Raw genomic sequence first — 21,253 nt, forward strand, 5'->3', positions numbered from 1 at the left:
TCTGTATACGATTTTAACGCCCTATAAGTTCGGACACTTTTTAGTCCATATAATTGTAAGTCAATGGTTCCACAGGTAAAATTTATACACTTGAAAACGTCATAAGCTACTGCTCGTTCACTATGTAGACCTCCCTGAGAAGAACGAGCAAGAAACTCTAGGGATTGCTCTTTGAATACGCTTTGAATCACAATTGTGTGGAATTTACACTCCTGTTGTCTTTCGATAGTTCTATATCTAAAACATACTCTACAATTTTGTAATATGACTTTTCAATTAAAATACTTTTATACTTAGGAAATGATAATCTTAATATATTCTCCAGAATCTTATTGTAAAAACGTATGTAGTTCCCCGTAAAAGAATCGTTTACTTTAGTTAAACGAAATCGTGGTACCATGAGTTCGGACTTAGTTCTAATATTATGGATATCTTCTTTGTTAATAAAATTATGTATATTTGCCGCTTGTACACCTAGAGATAAAATGATCCCTGTGTCATTTCGGACCGTCATTTCTAGGATTCGGAACTGACATGAATCGGACGTAGAGTAAACGCTCGAATACTAACTAAGCCGGGTTAAAACGAGTAACTGATAATTATAACCCTTATTTTATAGAAAATGACCTTAGAAGTTTGTCGAATTGCATCTAATTGCCATGTTTTATTGTAATCGTTTAACGGAAAGTTCGAGAAATCCAATAAACTGTATTCATCCCCTAGTTTACTACCCTTAGAGGGGCATATTTTCTTCAAATTTGAATGGGACCATTACTGAGGTACTCCCTTTCTAACAAAATGAGAGTCATTGAAATCGGTTCACAAATATCGGAGTAATTGCGTAACATAGACGATAAGAAAAAAGAGAAAGTAATCGTATTGAGAATCTCCTCCTTTTTTGAAGTCGGTTAAAAAACAAACAGAATATATGGACAAAAAATAAGCATATTTAACAAACAATCAAGTGTTCGTTCGTTTAGTAGCGGTACTTTACTGTTTTCTGGTTTTGAAAGGGTGCTGGTGAAATACCAGGCACATTGCCTTGTCAACTTATGTCTCAGGTTGACGAGCGCAGTGGCAGTGCCCTTCAAATCTTTGCGATTTAAAGCTCTGAGTAGCACTGCAACTGTTATAGAAAGGCATAAACTCACCTTTAAGCCACAAATTCTGAAGTTTAGCATGATTATGAGCACTAAAATTGTGTGACTCCAGCAACCGGTACAGCTCTTTGAAGTTGCCTTTGTGGAAGGCTACCATTGCCTTAGCTTTTAGCACGGACTCGTGGGCATGTAATCTCTCGCATGCTGGCAGTGACCAGAGGAAACGACCGAGGCGTTCGATGTTGCCAGCTTGCTGGAGGACCTGGAAAGAAGACGTTAATAAATAAATGTGCCAGACAATGTAAGGATGATGACGCTGAAGGAATATTGATTTCGTGGTAGAAAAAAACAATGGATGGGCCTTGAGACTCGATTACTATAAGAAATGCTGTTGAAAAACACACTATTAGAATGTTAAATACTATGAAATCATAATAACAATTGGGCGTAGTTTCTAGCTTAAAAAGATGGAACATATTCTGGACTGTTAATATAATTTATCTTTATCCAGTTGGCAAGTCGTTGAAACTTCAATAACTATTATTGCAAGTTACGACGTTCTGATTTCATATCGAAATTTCATTCAATGTGCTGCCATCTAGTGGTCAATAGCTGATAGACGATGGACGATTAACGCCTACGAGTAGCGAGGAAAATTCGAGATGTTTACTTAGTTCTCCAAAAAAAAATGGACCGTATAGCAGCGGTAAAAGTATTACTTTCGTTTCTTATACAAAAAATCTATTTTTATCGTAAACAGAAAATAGACATTTTATTAAATATGAGATATGAATCATCATCATTTGATAATATAGGTGCGACAATCATTTTAGCATCATAGGGCATTTTTCAATCATTTTCGAGGTTTTGTGCGAGTTAATTGACATAACCGTAACGTACAAGCGAAAATGGCGGTCTGAGCTCAAGCTTGCGAAACTCCGCGTACTGTTGGCACGCGTACCACGCCTACTCAGCACATTTATTGTTCTGTGATTGACTCCATAGAGCGTTTTGTTGTGTAAGAGCGTTTGGGCAGGGCAGAGAGCACTTGACTGCGCGGATGAATTTTAGTAACAGTAGAGCTCCAGGGAAGTGCCTTACCTATTTCTGCCGCCAAGCAGTAATGCTCACATTGCCATGTTCCGGTTTTGAAGGGTAAGGGTGTTGGTGAAATTACAGGCACATTGGACTTGTCAACTTATGTCTCAGGGTGACAATGACAGTGTCCCACAGACTTTTGCGATTTAAAGCTTTGAGTGGCACTGTAATTATTACGGACAGGCGTATAGCTTACCACCAGGCTCTCGACTTGTTTCTTCCGTCACTTGATATTATAAAAAAAATTTGGAATAAATGTGAATTTAATAACTAATAGGGCTTCAGATGAAAACCAAAGTTTAACATATTCTCTGTACTACTTAAAAAAGAGATATATCTCCATATAAAAATTATGTACAAAGTTACATATTTTATACTGATATTGTAGCCTGTTTTCAGGACTTCATATAATCATATAAAGTACATCCTATCATGTAACACACTAGCACATTCTTTAGATAATATCCTTAGGTGTTTCGTATATTTTTGTATAAGACCGTTATTTAATAGTAAATATCAAAAAAACATACTCATATTTGGTGGCTAGTGTTATAATTTAATATTATGTTTGTAAACTTACATTATTATTTATATTGCTTACCTTCATTACTTACACTATTTACATTGTTTGCTTTACATCTTACACATATATATATATATATAGTATTTAGAGTTAGGTATATATATTTGCGTGTGATGCACTTTGGTGGCATGGCTTACTGGGCTGCGATCGCTCACCATATGGTACTGGCAGAAAATCAGCACTGTTTGCCTTCTCTTGGTCTACAGTATTTATGCTGAGTCAGGGCCATTTCAGCACAAACTGTAGTCATAAGTATTTTAAAATTTTATCAGTTGTTATAGTATTTGTTTGTTTTTCTCACAGTATTTGTTTTGTCTCGCAATATGCGTTTTGTATAAATGTGTATAAAATTAATAATGAATGTTCTATGTGCTTTTATGTTATACTCTGTGAAGTGATTGTAAATGTTTTGTTTCTGTTTGTATTTGTGCTGAATAAACGTGTTATCTATCTATCTAAAAATAGTTGATGTAGAAAAATAGCTTTTCCCGCTTCTGCTTTCAGAAGAATGATTCTCATTAAGACACGAAAGCTCTCCCACTGAGCTACCACAGCGCTCTTATTATTAATATTGTAGTAAGACAGCTTCATGGCATTGGCATTTTGTCTTTCTGGTTTAGTGGTGCTGTCTGAACCATCATCTTCACAATAATCAGCCTATCGCAGTCCACTGCCATTTCGCCCGGTCCTCAGCTTGTCGCATTCATTTCCCGCCAGGAACCTTTCGCAGGTCTTATTCTAGGTATTGGTTCTTCGACAAATTTGGCCAGCCCACTGCCACTTGAGCTTGCTTATTGCACGAGCTATGTCGGTGACCTTGGTTGTCTTTCGGATAACCTCAATACGAATTTTATCCTTCAGAGAAACTCCGAGCATGGTCCGTTCCATAGCTCGCTAAAGACTTTAACTTGGTGGACTAGCATTAATAGGCAGGATACACTGGTTGAAAACCTTTGTTTTCAGATTATGTGGTATGGGTGACGAGAAGACTCGACGTAGCTTCCTAAACGCTGTCCGTCCAAGCTGAATCCTCCTCCTCCTTCTGGCTTCCTTTTCGAAATTGTTTCTATCTAACTGCAGAATCTGCCCGAGATAAGTGTATTCGGAAACAACTTCAAGAAGGTGGCTATTTACGACTATGTTTGCATCAGTTTTTACTGATTATCTGTCCAAATTTATGACAATATTGCTATTAAATTCCACTAATTAGCTATCTAATACATGTAAAACAAATGTAAAAAAGTTTTTTGCTACTTTGATTGTTTAAATAAAAGTTTCTTATATATTTTGTTGAATTCATAAAGGCGACGTGGGCGTAATCGTACAAGCGGACGTGGAATACTTCCGTTGCTTCTGTTCAAAATCATTTAACAATTACAAATATATTAAATTAAGAAAATATAGTAAAGGAGAGGTTTATAACTCAGTGGGACGTGGCTTCTAAATTGAGAGGTCGATGATTCAAATTCCAGTAATAACATGTACCAATAGCTTTAATTTTTGTGTTAAGTTACATTTGCAACCAGTCTAGTGGAGTAATTTCACAAAAAACTAATTTATTATCGTGACAGTGAAAGATTCTGACATTCAATAAAACTTAATTACATTTGTAAATTTTAAAGTCGAAAGAATTATTTCTAAGTGTTCGTCTCACGGAAGAAAAAAAAATGGAAGTGCCTCGATTATTATAGAACCGATGTCGCCAAAACGTACACAAACAAAATGATAAACGCTATGAAATCTTAATAATGATTGGTCATAGTTTCTAATTTAAAAAGATGCAAGAAATTCTGGATTGTTAATATAATTTAAACGTTACCCAGTCGCTATATCGTTGAAATTCAGTCAATAACTTTATTGCAAGTTACGACGTTTTGATTTTATATTGAAATTTTTTTCAACATGCTGTCATCTTGCGGCCAGTAGCTGGACTACGACCAACGATTAACATCTGAGCGAATAGATGGTCAGAAAATTGAAAATTGGTTTATTATACAAAGCGAAAACGGCGGACTGAGCTCAGATAGGTCTTTCGAGACCTACTGTTGGCAAGCGTCTGACGCTAACTAACCACTTCTACTGTATTTATTGTTCTGTGGTTCGTATCTTTGTTATTAATAATTATTACATTTGTAAATGTTTAGTAGAAATACTTTTTCTTGCTTATGAAATAAACTTATTTTGAATTTTGTTTTTTTTTCTACTTGTGTACAAGTTACTTCTTCTCGTCTTATTGAAGAACTAGTCTCTTGTCGGTGGAGCATCGAGTATATAACCAGAAATAGAGACGAAATGTCAGTTAATTTGTTTGAAAACTATTCTGCCAAATCATTACGGTGACAACTGCGCTCCGATTGGCCAGCCCGAGTTCGGAACAATTGACGGGTTTTTCACTTCAAATCGACTAGTTTAACTTGAGCTTTGCTATAATGTCAAATCAAGATTTTATTGTGTTTATCATTTTGTTTGTATGCGTAATAATCGAGGCTTATGACACGTCCATTGTTTTTTTCTTCCGTGGAAACAACCATTGCATATCCGCGTAGCCATCATAGCCGCGTTTTAGTTAGTGGATCGCAGATATCATCTCATACCAGCCATATTCTAACACGATTTCTCGTAATATGTAAACACCTCAAGGGAATGCGTTCATGGAGTCTAAAAATAAAAAGCTGTGGATGATCCAAAATGCGGGCGGCGAAAAATAACAAAGATACCGTACGTCTCGCGACGCGTAGGCACATAATCCTATAATAGCACAAATTAGTAACCACAAACTTAAAAAATTCTAAGGATATTTATGAAACTAACTTTGACTTCGATTAAGAAAAACTGACGAGCTAAGCCACCTTACCTATTTCCGCGAAGCAGTAATGAGAGCAGTACTGCGTTCCGGTTGGGAAGGGCGCTGGTGAAGTAACAGACACATGGGACTTGTCAACTTATGTCTCAGTGAGACGGGCGCAGTGGCAGTGCCCCTAAGATCTTTGCGATTTAAAGCTTTGAATGGCACTGCAACTGTTATGGATAGGCGTGTCGCTTACCACCAGGCGCACGATTTCTTCGTCCCGTCACTTGGTATTTATTATACGAAAAAAAACACAAAAAAAATTTGTTCAGAAAAAAGATGTTTTTTCACGATGTCACGCAATAGAGGGGAATATCATTCCAGCACACACAAGCTCATTTTGATGTAAAATAATTAAATCAAATTAAAATAATCATTATTACACTTGAAATCGTTACATTGGTTAAACTCTACCGCTCATTCGTAAGGCAGATTCCCCCGAGAAGAATGAGCAAGAAACTCTAGGGGTTGCTCTTTGTACATAACATTTATACACATTTACAATATTTTTTTTGTTTTCTTAGATCAGAGATCGAGGCTACCTCCATGAGCTAAACGGGTTACTATCACAGATTTATGTCATCAAAGTACGCAGAAGTTGTATAATAACCTTTAGTATGTTTTTGTTTCTGGTTAACGTTATTATTATTATTAGTGCCCCAACATTTTTTTTTAGGTAAATAATAACGCACACACTCAACATAGCCCCGCACTAGGGAAACCCTGTGTCGTGGGTGCCATGGGCACACACATAGACAAACACTAATTACACCCAAACTCATGGGAGAAATAAATGTAGGCCATACAAATATTTCTCCCGGCCCGGGAATGGAACCTGGGACCTCTGCGTGGCAGTCCTTATGTAGTCCTTATGTTGACCCCATTGCAATTTAACATCTAACGATATACCTAGAAATACAAATGTTTCCACAAGGTTCAATTTTTCGTATCACAGTATATTTACTTAAATATTTTGTATGCCTGTAAAAATATAGATTATTTCGTTAAGAAAGAAGATATCCATAATATTAACCTTAGAACTAAGTCCAAACTCATGGTACCACGTTTTCGTTTAACTAAGGTAAATGATTCTTATAAGGGGAAGTGTATACGTTTTTACAATAAGATTCCGGAGCATATATTATGTTTACCATTTCCTAAGTTTAAAAATTACATTAAAAGTATTTTAATTGAAAAGTCATATTACAAAATTGTGGACTACGTTTTAGATAAAGATGTATGGAAAGACAGTCAGTGAGTCTAGATTCCACACAAAAATGATTCAAAATGTATTATTCTATAGCATTCAAGTTTATTTAAAAAGATCAATTCCTAGAGTTTCTTGTTTGTTCTTTTCAGGGAGGTCAGCGCAGTGAACGAGCAGTAGCTTAAAAAATGACGTTTTCAAGTGTAAAAACATTACCTATGGAATAAATGATTAAATTAATGAATAAATAAATAATAAATGACTTCGACTTTGACTTTGACTCGTTTCTAACTACAATGTTTGTAACCGTATCTCTCTTACTACGTAAATTTTACACAATTTGTTTTTTTCTCATTAAGGAGCAGGTTATTAATTGTTCACATCGTCGTAGGAACAGCTGGTGTGTGAAACTCTAAGGGTATACATAATTAAGGATACTGAACATTTACAAATATACATGACTTAATAATTAAAGTTATAGGCAGGTACATGCCGCTACAGGGATTCGAACCATCTACCACTCAATTGAGAAGCAAGCATTCTCTCGCTGAGCTGTAACCTCTTCTTTAGTATATTTTCTTAGTTTAATTAATAGATATGTAAATGATTAATGATTTTAAACAGAAGCAGCGGAAGTGTTACACGTCGTCGGCTTGTACGGTTACGCCCACGTCATCTTCACGAATTCAACGAAATATATATAACTACTTATTTAGCATTGGACAGAAGGAAATATTGGGTCTTTTTATTCGTAAGCAAGGCATTTTATTAAATACCGCTAAACAAGGCTCTCAAACATTTTACTACCTTATACCTACCAGCAGCTGACAAGATATCTCGCTTCAATGATTTTAATTTTTTTTAAGTTTATCGAATGTCACTTTGTTTGACCACATATTCAAATACTTTTGTGAAATTACTTCACTAGTTTGTTATAATTTTAGGTTTCTCATTTTGAAACACAACCATTATTTTTAAACTATAGAATAGAATAGAATAGAATCGTTTATTTCATGTTATCAATGTCACAATATTGCTATTGGAAATACAATGTCAAGGGACAACTATGATCGTCAGTAATAAAATTATAATAATAATAATGAATATAAAATAAAGTAGTATAACTACTAAATGCTGCTAAAATTGTTTCAAAAGAAACTCATCGACACTGTATAATTCAATATCCAATAAAAGGTTTTTTATTCGGGTACAAAACGTTTCATCGTTTCTAACACTTTTCAGGTCCGTGGGTAGCTGTTCGTAGAATCGGGGACCTATTACCCGCGGATTTCATATACTTCAACTTATGAAATGAAACTATTTTTCCGGATTTAAATCGCGTATATTTGTTCTTTCAAAGAAAGCAACGTTTCGGGCCCTTTACAGGTCCCATGGTCACGGTTGACTTTGAAAAAACAAATATACGCGATTTAAATCTGGAAAAATAGTTTCATTTCCTATGTGTAATAATCGCGAAAACCTCAGAACTCGATATATACTTCAACTTACTACAATTTGGCCCAGAATTTGTTTGAGAGTTTTGTTTCACTGTATTTATTAAATTGCTTATAAAATGACTGAACAAAATGGCGCTTCATAAAAGATCCAAAACTTCCTTTTGTCAATGCTAAAAAAAACGAAGTAAGTATAAGATAGATTTATTAATACAACCAATTTAAAAAACGAACTTTTCTACAATTTGTTAGACATTACATATTTTAAACATTTCTTGTTGGAAAAATCATTTTGCCATGTTTGTTAATTTGCTGTGTAGGAGGCATTTGATATTAATTTGTATTTTAACGTGTTAAGGTTATCGAATTTGTTAATTACTATTATTGTATTTTTTTTTTCATTAATGACTTCTTAATATTGTGTATTATGTTCGGTCACTTTGAGATTTTTAATTGTACGAGGGTTAAATACGTGTTTATTATGTGTATGTATACAAGTTTAAATAAAAACTTGTTTCGAATATTATTTCTTAATTTAGAACTACTTACGAAGCAACTAAAGAGCGCAAAAAATACAAAAGTTTTTTATTTATTTATAATATCAAGTGACGGATCTTTCTTTTTCTTTAAGTCGCAACGATCTGAGAAGTCCCATGTGTCTGTAATTTCACCAGCACCCTTAACCTTCAAAACCGGACCACAGTAATTCTGACATTACTGCTTGGCGGCAGAAATAGGTAATGTGGCTTCACTGGACCGAACTCTTTAACAAGGAAAGGCCACGTTGGCCTTGTATGTTTTTTTCTTCTCAAGGCCACGGACTTATCCAACCTTCAATTAACATATTATGTTTTTGTTTCCAACACAATCGCTGTTGTTTAGGAAATAAATTAATAAAAAACATAATATTAGATAGGTAACTAAAACATCATTGTATTATATTTGAACAGATAATCATTAAGAAATGATCCAAGCAGCACTAATAAACCGAAAAGACAAAATGCCAATGCCGCGAAGCTGTCTAAAGTATATTAAAATAGTAAGAGTGGTGGTCGCCCAGTGGGAGAGCGGTCGTTTCTCAATTAAGAGGTCGATGGTTCATTCCCAGAGGCATGTAATTATGATTTAATTTCTAAATTAGGTACATTTGTAGAAGTACTCAATATACTGAAGAAAAAAAGTGGAGCTTATGAACACCATTAAGTGCAGGAAGATGTCGTATTTCGGCTGCGTCATGAGGGACAATAAGTATAATTTACTCCAGCTTATCATCCAAGCCAAAATCGCTGGAACACGAAGAGTTTTTAAAAGGCGGTACTCCTGGTTGAATAATTTGAGGGATTGGTTCGGTTGTAGTGGTCACCTATCACAAACTCGAATTTTTGTTTTTCCGAAATAGCGTTTGTTCGAATTTTCTTTACACCGAAAACCGAAATATAACAAAACCGTTGTTCTTTCAGGATATCGCACTGCTAATACAATAACGTATTAACTCAAAAATTTATTCAGAATAGCTGAAAAACGAATTACTCTTAAAATAAAAAATATTTTCATATTTTTGAGTACGGACTCTTTTCTCCAGATGTAGTTCACAAAACGTTTGCCTCATTCTGGGTTAAGTAGATATATTTTAATGGTTTCTTACAATGTTCTAACGACAATTTTATTGACGCATAGAAAAACAAATTTTACGTTCAGAAATGCTATAATTTTGAATTTCACATATTTTGAGTTACAACCCTATTGTAATAGCAGGGCGATGTGTTGGATGTTTATCGCAAAGACACGCTTAGTTTTGGTTAGGTTAAAAAAAAAAAAAAAAAAAAAAAAAAAGGTTAAGTTAGGTTTAAAAGAAAAAATTTATTTATTTAATACTCTTACAAAAACTTAAACATATTACAAGCAGCTGTAGCTCAAAAACCACTAAGGGTTTATCTGTCCACAGCGATTCTCTCTAGCCAGTAAGTACTTCCTTAATTTATTTTTACATTTTCCTTCCACATATAGGTCTTGAATATACCCAGGCAAATTATTTAATAACTTAGGTATTATATACTCTAGTTTTCGAGTACCATACACATTATTTGTTTTAGGGAGTATATATTTTCTTGTCTGTATGACTCTCAAATTAGTTGGTCTCTGATATTCACATAATTTATGTACATAATTAAATTCAGCGTTGAAAATTTTACTTTATCATAAACACTCATCACTTGACAATAACTAAATAACCCAACATCATTATCTATGTATCTATTTTTAATATACCTTGGAACAATAATTTTTAAGATTCTTAATTGCAAGCTATATATTTCTTTTAGATACGTATTATATGTTAAACCATAACTACTTATACCGTAACCAATCACAGAATCGGCTAGGGCCATGTACATTTAACCTTAGAGTTTTGTAAGGTACCTTATATTTAAGTACGTAAAATTTTCCTAAAATGGATCTTAATTTTGTACATACATAGTCTTTGTGTGGCCCCCAGCTAAATCTGCTATCGATTACCAGGCCAATATACATGTGATTATCTACAACTTCCAAGGGTTGACATGAGCAAACATCCACAGATACATGCAAACACTGATGATTATGAGAAATGATTGTCGGCTTGAAATGAGCTTTATTATGTGATGAGCGTATGTGTACAAGTTTTGTTTTTTGCTCATTTATGACTAGTCCTACATCGAGGTTATGATAATTCGAGTAAACGTGATTTCTGGAAAATGTCATTTCGGACTACGGATACGTATCACCTCGCTCTTTAGAGCTGTAGCCTCCAAAGTCAGGATTGACATGAAGTTATCCAACCTCCAATAGGAGAGGAACCCCAAGAAGAAGAAGTGATTGTTAATAAAAATACTTCTAGCTAACGGTGAAGGGACGCACTGTGATAAAACTTGCATGTAGAAAAAGATTCGCAACTTTTGGAAAACAAGTGAAGGTAGAGGAGAACCATGTGGGACACATAATAGGGTAACAATGATGACGTAAGTAAGCACGCCAGTTTTCTGCGGAGATTTGATTTAAAACCTTCAACTCCATAAGAGAATCTTTATCAATTAGTCTTACCTGTTTCTGCCGCCAAGCAGTAATGTAAGTATTACTGCGTTCCGGTTTAGAAGGGTAAGGGTGCTGGTAATATTACAGGCACATGGGACTTGTCGACAGGGTGATGGGTGCATTGGCAGTGCCTCTTAGATAGCGATTTAAAGCTCCGAGTGGCATTGCAAATGTCACTTGATATTATAAAAGTGAAATAAATACAGGGTACTAAAAAAACCGACCTCTGTGGTCATTCGTCCTAGTTTGCAACCTTCAGGGGTGGAATATTTTCTTGAAATTTAAATGGGATGATTACTGAGGTACCTTCTTTCCAAAAAAAAAATCAAAATTAAAAACAGACTAAATACAGTCGAATTCCGAACCCCGTCCCTTTTTTGAAGTTGATTAAAAATACGACACCGAAGAAACGATGTGCTGAGGTTCTATTCATAATTGGGAGCAACAAGGCCATAGCTTGTCTTAAGACAACGGAAACACATGTACTAAGCTACAAAAAGGAAAAAAAGTTGCCAAAACGATTGCGACTTATTTACTTAGACCCTCAGTGTGTTTGCTTAGGATATCTGAAAAAAATGATTGAGCCGGATGTCCCCAGACGTGTGTGTCTCGCAAATACGTAGTTATGTTTGTGACCACCCCTGGGGCGGTTTCGAAACCCTTCACTTATTAGAATTTGCCTACAGAGCCACCAATTTATCAATGCTTGTTATTCGAAGGTATAACAAACTCTACAATGTATGTAGATGTCTGGGGCCAGACGGAGCGACGATTTGTGAAGGCTGCTGGCAGTACATGGATGCGATAAGCTGAAACCGGGTAAATGGTGCCCATTGAGGGAGGCCTATATACAGCAGTGGACTGCGATACGCTTATAATGAACGATGGATAAACTCTACACAGTATGTCATACGTATTGTTCGATTTTTTAAATGACAGATAATAGAAAATAGTGCAGATAATAGTAAAACTTTAAAAGATCGTGGAATTACATCTATTTGCAAACTTTTATTGAAATCGGTTACCGGAAAGTGCGCGAAACCCGTTTCATCCCCTAGTTTTTCATCCCTGGAGGTGGAATATTTATTGTATTCAAATTTAAATGGGATAAATATTAAGGTAGATCCCCTCTTTCCAACAAAAAAAAATCATCAAAATCGGTTCACACAAGCCGGAGCAAAAGCGTAAAACAAAAACAGTCGAATTGAGATACTTCACCTTTTTTGAAGTCAGTTAAAAATAAGTGAGCATTTGACCTCCAACTCACCTGTGCAATGCAAGTAGCAGTAGAGCTCCTTGTAAAAGAGTTCGTCCAGGGAAGTACTGCCATCTTACTTATTTCTGCTGGGTGCAAGTGAAACTGCAGGAACATGGGACTTGCCAACGTTATGTCGAAAGGTGACGGGCAGTGCCTCTCAGATCTTTGCGATTTAAAGTTTTGAATCGCACGATATGTTCAATCAATCAATCAATTTGTTTATTTTCTTGCTTACGATCTTATTTCAATAAATCCAGCTTACTCTATCTATCATAGTTGACATCCAAATATATATGTCATTTTACTATTTACTATAATTACAATCAATCAATCGAATTCAACTAAAAAAATAGTAATCTAAAAATCTAAACTAGTAGCAGTAGACCTCCTTGTGAAAGAGTTCGTCCTGGGTAATACTGCGGGTTGGGAAGCGACTCCTGTCTGCCACGAATGCGGCGCACCCGTCGACACCGCGCGGCACACCCTGACGGAATGTGCGGCTTGGGGCACACAGCGGCACTCCCTGACTGCCATTGTGGGAGGAAATCTCCTCCCAATATCATGGGCGCAATGCTAGGCAGCGAGAGGTGTTAAAACGCTATAGCCTCCTTTTGCGAGAGCTTAATCACGCAGAAGGAGGCTGCGGAGTGCTCCAGAGAGAACGACCCCCTCTCTGACCCGCTTCGAATACGTAGGCCGGGGATGCGAAGGAGGCAGTACGCTCGCCTTTTTCCTCCGCCGTAGATTGTGGTCGGGGGACCACTAAGACTAAGGGTGCCCAGAGCACCCTTCAAAGGACTGGGCCCGTTCCATGCGGGCCATCTGTCGAGACATCCCAGTAGTATGCGTAAGCGGATCCTAACCTTTAGGTTTTAGTGGGTATACGGAACTACCGCCCGGGAGTCCTACAAAACCGCTCGATGCTCTCCCAAGCCGAGCGGTACGCGTAACGCATTTCCAACAAAAAAAAAGGGTAGTACTGCCACCTTACCTGTTTCTGCCACCATGCAGTAATGTTAGCATTACTGCGTTCCGGTTTTGAGAGGTAAGCTGGTGAAATTACAGGCACGTGGGACTTGTCGACTTATGTCCCAGGGTGACCTTTGCGATTTCAGAAGCTCTGAGTAGCACTGCATCTGTTATGGATAGGAGTGCAGCTTACCATCAAGCGCACGACGTGTTCGTCCCGTCACTAGACAGATATTATAAAAATAAAAAAAACTTTATGAAATTTAAATTATCTATAATGAAATCGTCAAATATTTCAAATAAAGTAAAAGTACAAAAGATGTAAAAAGAAATACATGAATAATATGTCAGTAATTAGCGTCAAAGAATTCTGTCCGGGAGTAAAAAGTAATATTTATTTGGAAAGTCAACAGCTGTCTTTTATATTCATTAAAATTATTAATTAATCTAACGACACTTCCAACACGGCGACAAGACAGTCTCCGATTGGAGCGATGCCAATCTTGTCAAATTTAATGTTACCAAAACGCAGGCGTGTCTTTTCTACACATAACCGAGTCCCTTTCACCTGACTCCGACTTTTCGTGATATATCCATACAGATAGCCGATCGTCTCCAGCTTCGTGGAATCGACCTGTCGCTCAATCTCAACTTCGGCAGATGTATTGAATCCATACTTTTCACCGGGACAGTTGCTTCAGCTGTACCAAGCACAAGTCCGGTCGTGTATGGAGTACTGCTGCCACTTATGGGATGGCTCTGCTAAATACCAACTGGCCACCATGGACTCAACCGACAAACGTGTCAAGAGGCTTATAGGTGACTCGGAATTAGTAAAGGCGAAGGCGAAGCCTTAAAAACCGCCATAAATTGCTCATCGGTATTCTACAGGATATATCACGGAGAGTGTGCGATGGAATTGGATAATTTGATTCCGCCTTCCCCTTTCCATTATCGGGGGACTAGACGTGGGCTGGGATTCCACCCCTATGTTGTGGATATTCCCAGGAATCTCACGATGCGCTTCCACACTTATATGGCGGGCGGCTAGAGAGTAGAATTCTCTACCTGCGGACTTATTCGTCAACGCTATAACTTGGACCTTTTCAAGGCGAGATTGAATGCAAAGTGAACGTCTTCGACGTTATCATCACTTTCCATAAGGTGAGATGGAGGTCAAATGCGCAGTTGTTTTTTTATAAGAAATAAAAAAACTATCTCATTTGGCAAATTATTATACATTTTTTGGCGCCATGACAATAATTCAGCTCTACTGAATAGCGTGGTCTTGTGTGATACTGTACGGGCTCGTGGAATATTCTTGAACATTTCAGGATTTTTTTCTAATAAAACTTGAACACTCATATAGTATTAAGGGCGGTAAATAAAAAAAATACTAACGAGAGTTTGTTAGAAACCCGAAGCCGAAGGCTGAGGGTTTTAATGACTCGAGGTTTGTAATTTTTATCGCCCGTGCTGCATACAATGTTTTTATCACATTTTTTGATGAAATAGATACAACGATTATTATTTCTTGTGTAAATAAATATCGCTTAGCGAAACACAATATTTAAGGATTTTGCAAAAGGCGGGCTTTTGTTTTTTCTTCAGTTACCTATTTTCCCATAATGATTAGAACATGCAGCCACAATAAAATAAAAATTTTTCAATATCTATAAATACTGCAGAATTTGAATTCATAAACAAATTTAGTAAAATATAGTCAAATTGAAAATGTTTAGTTTTTTTTATACTTCAAGTTTATGCGAAGTATACATTCAGTTTTTTCGAATATAAAAAGTTTTTGCTTCATCTTGATGTAAAAAATTCATAGGGTGATAATGTAATGAAAAAGCCCATAGGCACAATTTAGGACATTACGGTCACATTGCCTGCATGTCATGACACTGTTTACGAGCAAGTGTGATGAAAAATATTATTCATACCGTGAATTGTTGTTATAAAAAAAGTGTATGTCCCCGACAGTTAATACCACAACGGAATAAACAAGACAATTTTCTTACAATTCCATTAAAATGCAAATCGGGCGGACTAGAATGCTTTGAGTACAAAAGCATCAACCTGCAATTTCGGTACCATACTGTACCGTTCGCCACATGGAATATTGGTTCTCGCAATTTACATAAACACGTACATGCCTAAAATGCTGTTTTAATGTTGTATGATTAATGTATAAACTAAAAAAAATAACGAAATGTTTTTGCAACACTTAGACTTTGTTGTTTTGTTGACAACAATTTTATTCGCTCCCTTCTAATGTGGCTGTACTCAGAAATTAGAAAGGTATTAAAAACGCATTTCTTTATTTCTTCGGAATAATGCGAATTATAATGATTTCCCGCGAAAAAAATGTCAGAAAATTAAATGATTGTATAAAAATTGAATCGTAAGAATAGGCAGTACGGTAAATAATTACTGTTTATTTCACATTTCATGGATACGGTAACGTTTGAGATTTGGGCTCAACTCACACTGGCGCAGAATCGAAGCGTCGCCACACGTCATGTTTTTCGCCTATAGTATATTCATCTCTATTTTCCCATATTTAAGGTACAAATTAATATAATATGTTATGCAAATATGGAAACGGGCGCACTAATGCGAGCGTCGTCACGCGACGACGCGCGTTGTAGTTGAAAAACAGGACGCTTCGACTCTGCGCCAGTGTGAGTTAAGCCTTAAAGTTTCTGGAGACGTAGTGATGTAAAATCGAATGAAGAAAAATCTATTTTATATCTTATCGAGATAATTTGTGACAACAAATGAAAAGTCAACAACAATCAATCAAAAAGGCCATAACAAAACATAAAATCAACGAAAATTGAGGAATTACTACAAAAAACATCACGCAAAGCTCAACCCGAAAAAACGACCCGCATACAAGGTGCATGCACTCATAATGACGCGAGATACGTAGTAGCCAATTTGATTCATCGATTCTGTGGTGTAGATCTCTATGGATAAATATTCCGTCTTCAAAGCCTGTCCCGAAGATTACTATTGGGCGTTCAATGGTAGTTATAGATATCTTTTAATTTAATTAATAAGAAAATACAGCCCAGTCTCATTTTTATGCTTGCATTTTTGTTTACACAAAAGTATTAAACACCTGAAAAAAGTGCCACGTCGATTTCACAACTACCACACTAATGAATGAATGAATTGCTGCCAGTCAAAAATTTGTCAAAGATTTTACAATTGGCACACATCTCTAGTCTCAAACCAGGGAATTATCACTTGTACTAGATTAAAAAATAGCTCCGGGGGCTCTGCCCAGAGCATCCGTCATTTAGTAGAAGTAGAGTTCCTTGTAATTGAGTGAGAGTCGTATTCCAGAACTGTACTCAATGCTCAAGTCAGGATTTGAGCAGACTTGAGTATGATTTCAAGCACTGGAAATACGACCCTAATGGCAAGGACTTGAGTATGATTTCTATTGCTTTGAATCATACTCAAGTCCTGACTTGAGCATTGAGTAGAGTTCTAGAATATGACCCTTAGTCTAGGGAAGTACTGCCCTCTTACCTATTTCTGCCGCCAAGCGGTAATATGAGCATCACTGCGTCCCGGTTTTGAAGGGTGCTTTTGAAATTACAGGCACATGGCACTTGTCGACTTATGTCTAAGGGCGCAGGGGCAGTGCCTCTAAGATCTTTGAGATATAAAGTTCGTAAGTTGCACTGCAACTATTATGGACAGGCGTGTCGCTTACAACCAGGCGCACGACTTCGTTCCATCTTGGTATTATAAAACAAAAACAAAACACGACGGTCTATAATTGTGTCCTTTAGTTCTATTATAAGGCAAGTATTAAACATATATACATAAGCTCACGCCCTAGTCCCACAGGAGGGGTAGGCAAAGACCTCGGAAAGCCACTTTATCCTGACTCAACTCTTGAGCCAACACCAACTACCCTTTTCATACAACTTCAAATATTAAACGACACATTTCTGTTAGTTACGCCGTTTATATGCAGTAATATAACTTTTATAGCGTGCCAACCCCGTACCCGATATCGCGAAGACCACCCATCCTCGAGTAACTAGATTAGTCTTTCCGAATGTAGATGGGAGCCTCGGATCTGCAACTGCCATAGACGTGCATGACTTGTACGCTCCAGCATTTGGTACCATCGCTGGGCTAGTCCGGTAGTCTGATGGTACTTATGTGATACGTGTTATTTGGCAACAACAATATTCGAATTTGCTTAACAAAATACGAGCTCCTTGGTTGAGTGACTTGCAGACAGGATTTCAGTGTCACCATCTCTGAGGTCCCAGGTTCGATCCCTGACCGGGTCAATGTACAAACCTAACTTTTCAATATTGTTTCGGATCTTGTTAGTGCTTTAGTTCCTTACTTTGGGATCAAAGCAATGTATGTTTATATTTATTATTTAATGTCATGATTTTTTTATTGTTCCTTGCTATTGTATACATATAATTTGCTTACCCAATGTAGATGTTCCGAATTTTGACTTGTAAACAGTAATTGAGAAGGGGTGCATAAAGGGTTGAAGCACCGGTAATGGATCGTGCAGGTATCAGACTCATTATCGTAATTATTTCGGCTTTTGCCTTAACGAGGGGGTTGAAAATAATGAATACATTTTGGAACGGGCCTTCTTCTAGCTTCAAAGCTTGATAAAATGTAGGTTGGTCATGGTTTTTGTCTTTTACATCTACCTGCAAATATGAGAAGTGCTACGAGCAACAAAATTTTATATACCCGTCTGAAACTCATTTTGTTATGTATGCAACTGCCTCCGTGACCGAATGGTTACCATGCCAGACTGCCACGCAGAGGTCCTAGGTTCGATTCCCGGGCCTGGAGAAATATTTGTATGGCCTACATTTATTTCTCTCGTGAGTTTGGGTGCAATTTGTGGTTGTCCATGAGTGTGTCTTGGGCACCCGGCATACAGAGTCTTCCTAGTGCGGAGCTATGAGGGCGGTACAAAAAAAAATTTCGAAGAAGTTATAATAATAATAGTTAGCCTATATACAGAGTGCTTTTTTAAACGATGTATGGGTAAATCCGAAACCATAGAAGATCCAAGGAAACTCTCATAGGAACTATTAAGTCTTTTATAATTATTAATACAAAGATCGAACACTCAGAAAAAATTCGTTCGGTCCGGCCGGATTCGAACCGACGTCTTTTAGCATACCGTGTCAGACGCTATACAAGCTACGCCACGGAACGAACCAGCGGACCTCAAGAATTTTTCTATGTGCTTGCGTCGTGTCTTTGTATTTGATTTTTCAACGACTTTTTAGCCGTAGCGCCATCTATGAGAAATCTATGAAAGTATTTCATCACCCAGTTACAGCTATCAGCCTCGGCTAGAGATGTCGCTATTCATTGTATTTAAATTTTTATTGAATTCAATTATTTTTATGTGAAATTACTCCACTAGTTTGTTATAATTATTAATACAAAGATCGAAAACTTCTTTAAACTCAGGAAAAATTCCTTCGATCCGGCCGGATTCGAACCGACGTCTTCTAGCATACCGTGCTAGACGCTATACCAACTAAACATTAAGTCTTTTTTTGAAAACAATATTGGCATAGTAATTTTTTTGGTCAAGCGTGAGTTGTCTGTGAAAATAAAAAAACGCTAACGCATAATCGCTCGTCGTCGATGTCTTGACCTTGAGAACTCTACGCTGTTTCAGAGACGAATTAGAGTTTGTTTTACAATTTGTAAATCTCTACTCAGATTTAAGCCATTTTAAAAGGTTAAGATTCTTTTTTTTTATTCTAATTTAGTTGTGCATTTGATCTCCATCTCACCTGATGGAAAGTGACGATGAGGTCTTCTATATTTTTAAGTGAATTCGTGTATAATAATTAATAATAAAATAACACACTGTTGTTTGCATGTTTTTTAGGTTAAATTACTGTTTTTACAATTACTTCGCTGGCTGAACATTGGATTGAAAATTTTAAATTTTTTGGCGTCCTTTCTCTTTGAAGTCCCTCCATTTTTTTTTACGGGGAATTGTATTACCGATAACTCTAGTTTGGCGACACGTGTTTATATCAAATTCTTACTAGTATTTCTTAGTTTAATTCTTGATAACTTAATATAAACAGAACATGTCTACGAATCAATTGACGTGGAGCGATAAGTGTTTGTTGAAGACATATTGTGATGAATGATGAATACTATATATTTATATAATTATTACCTATTATAATTACCGTGTATTCATTTATTAGTAAGTATAAGTTTATTTAGGTATATTTATAAATAATAATAAGAAATAAAAATGTTTTATTCGTTCATTTTAAAGGGCATAGTACAGGGGCGGATGTTTCCCTGTGTCAGGAAATATCTTCTATAATATTAATAGTAATCTTATATTGTTTTAAGATATTGAAACAGACTACCTTAATATCTACTATAACTGGTGTTACAACTAATACAAATTTCACTACTTACAGTAATTTTTAACTTGTGTGAGTGCAAGTATGTGTGTATGTGTCTGTAAGTGTGCAATGTGTGAATGTGCATATGTGTGTCATCCATTCGTAAGACGCACAATATCCATAATTATACATTGTCATACCATGTTAAAAAGTAACTTTTTAATTGCTTGTCTCATATATAAGAAGTTACTAAAATAACAATTGTATTATAAATTTATATAAACATAAATGTGAATGTGAAAGAAATTTGGATATTTATTTATACTAAGATACATGTAGGTATACTTCATCGTTATTTATTATTTGATAAAATATAATGTTAATTATTGTTTGTCTATACAAGTCATACTTTGTTGTTGGCACACTACGTAACGGGATACGTATCTGATTAGTTTTCCTATATCTCAAAGGTTGCCTAGAAGAGATCGCCCTTAGCGATAAGGTCGCCTTTGCCCATTTTAGTTTTAAGCTGTCTGTGTGCTGTTGTTGCTCTCTATATATAATCTCGTTACAGGGTAGGAACTAAAAAAACCGGCCTCAAAATTTCGTGGCGTTACAGCTATTTGCCAAGTTTTTTTGAAGTCGGTTACCGGAAAGTGCGCGAAACCGGATTTATTCCCTAGTTTGCCACCCTTAGAGGTGGAATATCCCCTTAAGATTTAAATGGGACTACTACTGAGGTACCCTCTTTCAAATAAAAAAAGAATTATGAAAATCGGTTTAGAAATGCCGGAGTTATCGCGTAATACACATACAGAAAAAACAGTCGAATTGAGAACTCCTCCTTTTTTGAAGTCGGTTAAAAATGATCGTCATCATATGATTTTTTCTTATGGTGTTATAACGTTAACATTTGATATCATAGTTAAAATTTTATTGATTTGATATTCAATTATTTTTTGTGAAATTACTCCACCAGTTTGTTGTAATTATTAATACAAAAATCGAACACTCAGAAAAAACACTCAGAAAAAATTCCTTCGATCCGGTCGGATTCGAACCGACGTCTTCTTGCATACCGTGATAAATCTGTCATAGATTTCTCATAGATGGCGCTACGACTAAAAAGTCGTTGAAAGACCAAGTACAAAGACACGATGCAAGCACATAGAAAAATTCGTGAGGTCCGTTGATTCGTTCCGTGGCTTAGTTGGTATAGCGTCTGGCACGGTATGCAAGAAGACGTCGGTTCGAATCCGACCGGAT

The 21,253-nt window shown here is 36.3% G+C and overlaps 1 protein-coding gene across 1 annotated transcript in view; it reads right to left on the reverse strand.

Annotated features, from left to right (window-relative positions):
• The window catches only part of LOC113233554 (protein sine oculis-like), a 94,640-nt gene that overhangs the window by 56,983 nt on the left and 16,404 nt on the right, over window positions 1-21,253 (reverse strand). Inside the window, exon 3 of the mRNA XM_026468676.1 lies at window positions 1,152-1,362. Within this exon, the coding sequence (XP_026324461.1) occupies window positions 1,152-1,362 (211 nt within the window). The remainder of the gene's footprint in view (window positions 1-1,151; window positions 1,363-21,253) is intronic.

Source organism: Hyposmocoma kahamanoa, unplaced genomic scaffold (assembly GCF_003589595.1).
Source record: "Hyposmocoma kahamanoa isolate Upper Pololo Valley unplaced genomic scaffold, ASM358959v1 79, whole genome shotgun sequence".
NCBI classification, from domain to species: domain Eukaryota; kingdom Metazoa; phylum Arthropoda; class Insecta; order Lepidoptera; family Cosmopterigidae; genus Hyposmocoma; species Hyposmocoma kahamanoa.